This window comes from Limulus polyphemus, unplaced genomic scaffold, assembly GCF_000517525.1.
Source record: "Limulus polyphemus unplaced genomic scaffold, Limulus_polyphemus-2.1.2 Scaffold2357, whole genome shotgun sequence".
Classification (NCBI taxonomy): Eukaryota; Metazoa; Arthropoda; class Merostomata; order Xiphosura; family Limulidae; genus Limulus; species Limulus polyphemus.
In genome coordinates this window covers 74,121-80,455 of record NW_013667967.1, presented here as the reverse complement: position 1 = coordinate 80,455, position 6,335 = coordinate 74,121, and the positions used below count along the sequence as shown (strand labels likewise).

General features: G+C 34.0%; 1 protein-coding gene across 2 annotated transcripts in view; it reads right to left on the bottom strand.

The window, feature by feature from the left end:
* The window catches only part of LOC106466716 (probable G-protein coupled receptor 158), a 170,627-nt gene that overhangs the window by 109,827 nt on the left and 54,465 nt on the right, over positions 1–6,335 (bottom strand). Inside the window, exon 1 of one of the 2 annotated variants that reach the window (XM_022394802.1) lies at positions 4,143–4,352. The exons of the other annotated variant lie outside the window; for it this stretch is intronic. Within the exon in view, the coding sequence (XP_022250510.1) occupies positions 4,143–4,180 (38 nt within the window). The 5' untranslated portion in view covers positions 4,181–4,352. Of the gene's footprint in view, positions 1–4,142; positions 4,353–6,335 lie in introns of those variants that run through there. 2 annotated transcript variants of the gene reach the window in all.

The window sequence follows — 6,335 nt, the reverse complement described above, 5'->3', positions numbered from 1 at the left end:
CCTTTCATTGCTAAATTAGGGACTGCTAGCGCAGATAGCCCTCGTGTAGCTTTGCGCGAAATTCAAAAACAAACAAACAAACCCATTTGGAATTTTCTATTCATTTCACCCGTATTTGTCCCATGGCTAGAAACTTCTTATAATAGTGTTGTGGCATTGATCTTTCGTGTGAGAGTTCTTTTCAATTACCCGGTGAAAATAATTCAACGTCCAGTGCACGTAACGATGATAAATTACGTTATTTCCTCCTTGAGCGTTTCTATAAACTTCAACACTTGTACACTGCCGTGAATTGCTTTAGGCCTCCGTTACAAATGACGTTAAACTAAAGTAAAACAAAGCAGCATATTTGTACAAAGTAACCGCGTTAGCTAATACACTGACAGGTTCGCTCTCTATCTTGAACTAATCATCTTCACTGTCTTAACTATCTTGTATATATAATCTACTTTCGAATATGCTAGAAAACTTTATGTTACATCCTTAGAGTTTCTCAGATGTTCTATGCCTATGTTTTTAAACCTTTTGACCTTAATGCCATCATGAAGACACATCTGCTTTTAACTAACATTTAAATTACAACATTAAAAATATAGCATACAATAATACTGTAATCATGGAATGTCCTTCTATTTGAAAATTAGTTTGTATTACTTACTTCAAAGTTTTGTGTTTATAAATGAAGGGACGGAGTAAGCAGTTACCTCAAAATTATATTATTTATCTAAGCTATTTCAAATCACACTTTCAGAGGGCACATTCTTGTTTTCGTTTAATTGTCTTTATAAATATCTAATCTTTAAAGAGTTGATCCATTTCTATAATTTGGCCTTTTTTTTATTCATGATTATGGTTTAACCTGTTTTGTAGCTATCACATCTATAATTGGCTGATTAATTTTTGCTACTTACCCTATTTTGAAGATATCACATCTTTGATTGGCTTATTAGTTTTATAACTTACCTTATTTTGTAGATATCACATCTTTGATTGGCTTATTAGCTTTATAACTTACTTTATTTTGTAGATATCACAACTTTAACTGGCTGATTAATTTTATAACTTACCTTATTTTGTAGATATCACATCTTTGAATGGCTGATTCATTTTGAAAGGCCCCCCAGTGGCACAGCGGTATGTCTGCGGACTTACAACGCTAGAATCCGGGTTTCGATACCCGTGGTGGGCAGAGCACAGATAGCCCATTGTGTAACTTTGTGCATAATTACAAACCAACAAACATTTTGAACTTGTGGGTAACATATATTTCACTAAGCTATCTTTTTTTTTCAACTTGGAGTGTGTGGTGTAAGTTTGTGCGTGCGTGTTATGTTTGTAATATTTAGGCCAGGTATATTGTATATTTACCATCATCGAAGTTTTAAGAAAAGACGATCTCGTCTGTTTTTTGACAAAGCAAAACAAGTTCAATCAAGGCAGTAAATTGTTTCATTTATCTATCTTTTATCGAACATCGGGGTAACAATCACGATCTCTCTTCGTGACATGCAACTTGTAGTTATTCAGTTTATGTTAAGAAAGTTATTTTGAATAATAAAGTCACATACCTTGCTTCCTTCAAATGCCATCTTGGCATACCCATATTGTTTCAGATCACATTTTATTACTGGTTAATTTTATATTACATTCGATGAAGCATGCATCTTCACGTTCTGAGATAAAGTAAACATATTCCCAAAATCGGTTGTGGATTGCTGGTTAGTATTCCCACGTACACTAAGCCTATCTAATAAAGTATTTAAACAAATTCAAAATGCTTCATATTTCGATACTCATTTTTTGTTGAAGCTATTATCAAATATGAAAATTGGAGCTTCATTTTAAGTCTGTTGTTTCTTACTTATGATAGAGTGTTGACTCTATTTTAAGGCTATTGGATGGAACTGTTAAGAATTCCAGCTATATTAAATAATGCAACAAGTGTAAGTATTCTCATTATAAGCTATTCTTAACGAACGATATTAACTGAAACATTGACATAACTTGATTTCCCATCAGCTCCAACTTCTGTTTTGTCACAGAATATTTCGGTGAGTTACGTAGTCGTTATCATAACAGTATTTTGTTATTTCATATATTTGGGCTTAATTTCACAAGGGCTACCTGCACTAGCCATTCCTAATTTTGAGCTGAAGGCAGCTAATCATCTGCATCTACCACCAATGCTTGGGTTACTCCAATCGAAAAGTGGAATTTGATTGTCACTCTTATAACGCGCACACGTCCTAAAAGTGCGGAGTGCATTGTTGTAACAACGGGGCTCGAATTTACAGACTGGTATACTAACCACTAGGCATGTCTAACTTCAAATAATTTTTTTTTGTTAATATTCTATATATGAGTTAGCCGTTCTTCTTACTTCTATAAAAAATATCTCTAATATTGATGTAAGTTTGCTAATGAAACAGATTTATATTTCATACTCCAACAGATTAAATCTGTGAATAAGAATAAGAACATCGTTTTTTTAGGTATATTCATGTAAAAGTTTCAAAATGTTTCTTTTTTCCAAGTGCTTTTCACTTGGTTGATACACTTGTAAACAGGATGTAGACAGTCACAAACTTGCATTAATCCTCACCTCAGGCTAAAACTACATACCACATGTCACTCACTGTTCATCTAAATTGTGGGTCACACCCAAGTGGGAGAAGTATGGAGGTTTGTACAAGCATGAACAGGGAATTCTTCTTATCGCTCTTGAATATGTAAACTGAGAATGGTCACAGAAGAAAATAAGCTAGAATTGTCGGACGCTACAATAGGACATTAGTTTGACTTAGCAGTGTGGTATGGATACAGCCCCATCTGTTGTCATGAAATGAAGAAGTATCATGGCTTTATTCCATTTTCAGCAGTTAGAGATTACTGTAAAGATTATAGGTCATGATAACAGAATGGTACTTTTTGAGGCTACATGGAACTTTTGGTAAAGAGAAGGGAACTGCTGCGAAGCTAGAACATAATTAGAAAGTATTGCAAAACAAGAAGGGGACATTTTCTCATCATCAGCCGTGTGAGAGCTATTTCTGATATTTGATATCTTGAGCCAGTCTGGCTTTGTCCTTTCCTCTTGAAATATTTTTCCTTATATCTGAAGAGTTTTGTGGATGTCGGAGACATCAAGAACCAGGGACTACCATAGATTTTCCAGTAGAGCCAATGCTGGTGAGGAGTGTTACAGAAATGAGAAAGATGGCTCCAGTACCTAAGCCTACAACATGCACCTCCAGTGCCTCATATCGGTGGTATATTGGAGGGCATGGTACAACAAAACAACACAGAATGGAGAGCATTACCCATCTGCAACAGGATCGCCATATTCCCAACTAAAAAAAAAGTTTCCCTAAACTGGAAGAAAAGAAAACAACGAAAAGAAAGAAGGCTTTTTCAATGGTAATCAGACAACGAGATCTATCTATCATTTTTATTGAGTGAGTTACCAGCAATCACCCCAAATTCAGTACCAAACGACTTAATGACCAGTGAAGATGACCAATGGAGACAACTTACTAGGTTCAGTCCATCTAGTGGATTGAAGCCTGGTGATCATGCGTGATTATGTGTTTATTTATACTTTTGTAGCTTACTGTATTTAATGTGCCTTATCATCTTTTACTTCCGAATTTAATTCTTAAAGTTTACTATGTTAAATATCAATAAAGCATTATTATAGTAATTTCAAATTACTAGTTTTCTTGCTGCTGACTCTCTTTGCTGCATGCGTTTTTGTTCTTAAGTTTGTATTTGCGGATTTAATGTCTATCGTATTTGTAATGTCTATCTTCCATTTAGTCTCTCACTGCCAAATTAGGAAAAGCTAGCACAGATAGCTCTCGTGTAGCTTTGCGAGAAATTAAAACCAAACCAAGACGTGTATTTTAATATTCAATGAACAAAGATATGTATATATATTTGAAACAAGTACAGCTAGTTTCAGAACTACAATGTTTTCTGTTCACGTGGCACTGAGCTCAAGGGAACATTTAAACTCATATTTGTGATGATAATTTTACAGGTTTGTTTTTTTATATTTCCTTATCTTTTGAAAATTTCTAACTATAATAATTACTAGACAAGAATTTCATAGATCTCCAAAACAAAAATTCAAACTGACTTACTTCCAGTATCCACGTCGTATTTTATCACTCGTGTACATGATCACCAATTTGGCAGTCTGCGTTACAAGACTGTAGATCCTGAAATATCTCGTTTAATAAGTGCTGCTGGCGCTAGGTTCTAGCCTGAAGCTATGGATATAGTGCACAAAGCATTGTAAGAACACCAAAATGATAGCCTAGTGTTAAAGTTTTCTTGTTAGAACGTTGGAACAAAACAATACGTCCTAAAGAGAAAATGTGGACATTAAGGACCGGGGATAAGTAAGACAGTCATAGTCGTTGGCCACTTGCGTTGATTTATGACTGTAAATACTTGTATGAGACGCCTCAAAATCGCACTTGGACATTTTTTAACTACCGTTATGTGACGTGTTTAAGATTTTATTGTTACACGTCGCTTTCCGTTTTACCGGGTGTTTCACCTTTTTTACACAAGTGAGCAGAATTGTTTTCAAGGCTGCCGAGTCAGAGGATTTATAAAAGTAAAAGACAGACATGAGATAAACAATTCACATAATCCATCAGCGGACATGTAAAAGTAAAGACGGACATGTTTAGACGTAAGTAAAGTAAAGAAGACGAAGTTCGATAAACTACGCACGTAGACCATGAATAAAGGTTCTCGTCAGCGGACATGTGAAGGTAAAGATGGACATGTTTAGACGTAAGTAAAGTAAAGAAGACGAAGTTCGATAAACTACGCACGTAGACCATGAATAAAGGTTCTCGTCAGCGAACATGTAAAAGTAAAGACAGACATGTTTAGATGTAAGTAAAGTAAAGAAGACGAAGTTAGATAAACTACGCACATAGACCATGAATAAAGGTTCTCGTTATAAAGATAATGGGAATGTACAATAAACTCTCAAATAAAAACTTAATACGTTGATTTTGTAATGCTGTTCTAAATAACCATGACAATTTTGTTAAAAATTAAGAAGCGGTTATAAAATATATTCAGATGGTGATTTAAAATATATATCATGGTTTGTTTGGAATTAAGCACAAAACTACACAATGGACTATCTGTTCTCTGCCACGCACGGGTATCGAGACCCGGTTTCTAGCGTTGTAACTCCGCAGATATACCTCTGCGCCACTGGGGGGCATATAATATGGATATGCAGCCATAAAATATAACATGCGCTCCAATAATAATAGATAAACATGATAATGTGTTTATAAAATATGTAATATAATGTTAAACTTCGTGTCAGAAAATCCTTCATCAGCTTATTTCCTTTATAGAAAACGGAATACCGATATTCACCTGATAAATACGTTAAGCAGACGGTGCGTTATTTAATACAATCATATAACTTTTAATGTTAGTGCATTTTCCAAAACTTAACAGATACAACGTAATGTCATTGTCAGAGAAAAGAATAAGAAAGTGAAAAATATAAACATTTACGTTTCACCTATTAGAGCCGGCTAAAGCGTCACTTTCATTTGATTGGCTATCAATATCATATAATCATTTGGGAACTTTAGAATAAATATTTTTCTCTTGTCTGTCGATATAATTACTTGAAATGATGAAAGAGACAATGCTGTAAACTGCTGATGTACAGTAGTAGGTCTTCACAATGTTTGTATGTGTTTTTATGTATCCTACTTAGACTTTAAGTACCTAAGGGTTAAGCCTTATAGGTATGATTTTAATTCTATTCCTTTTCTAAGGCTATTTTTTAATCCTTATCCTTCACAGGTAATTTTGACTGTTTCTAAAATGCCTGAAATCATATGTACAATATCATGCTTAAATTATTTAATGTACTGTAACAATTTGTTATTATATCAACGTTTGTTTAGATTAAATCTATATTTAGCTTATACTATTAAATATTTATTTCGAAACTCCTGCCTATTCTCCAAAGTTGTAGAAGATTCTCGAGAGTAAGAAACAACAATATGTGTGTGTATGTAAACACTTAAATTGTATTGTTACGTAATCTGAATTTTCTAGAAAACCTTCCCATGGCTATAAATATAACTAAGCGCAGCGCCAAAGAGAATATCTATTATTAGTTCACTAAAGTCAGTGTGCTATAAACTTCGCAAGCTATAACTGTGATTGTTATAATGCTCATCAATCGGAAAACTTCAGATATTTGACCAAGAGCATTTACAAAGTTCGAACATTACAAATCATTTAACTGCAGTGGATTCTCATCGGACATTAATATTTTT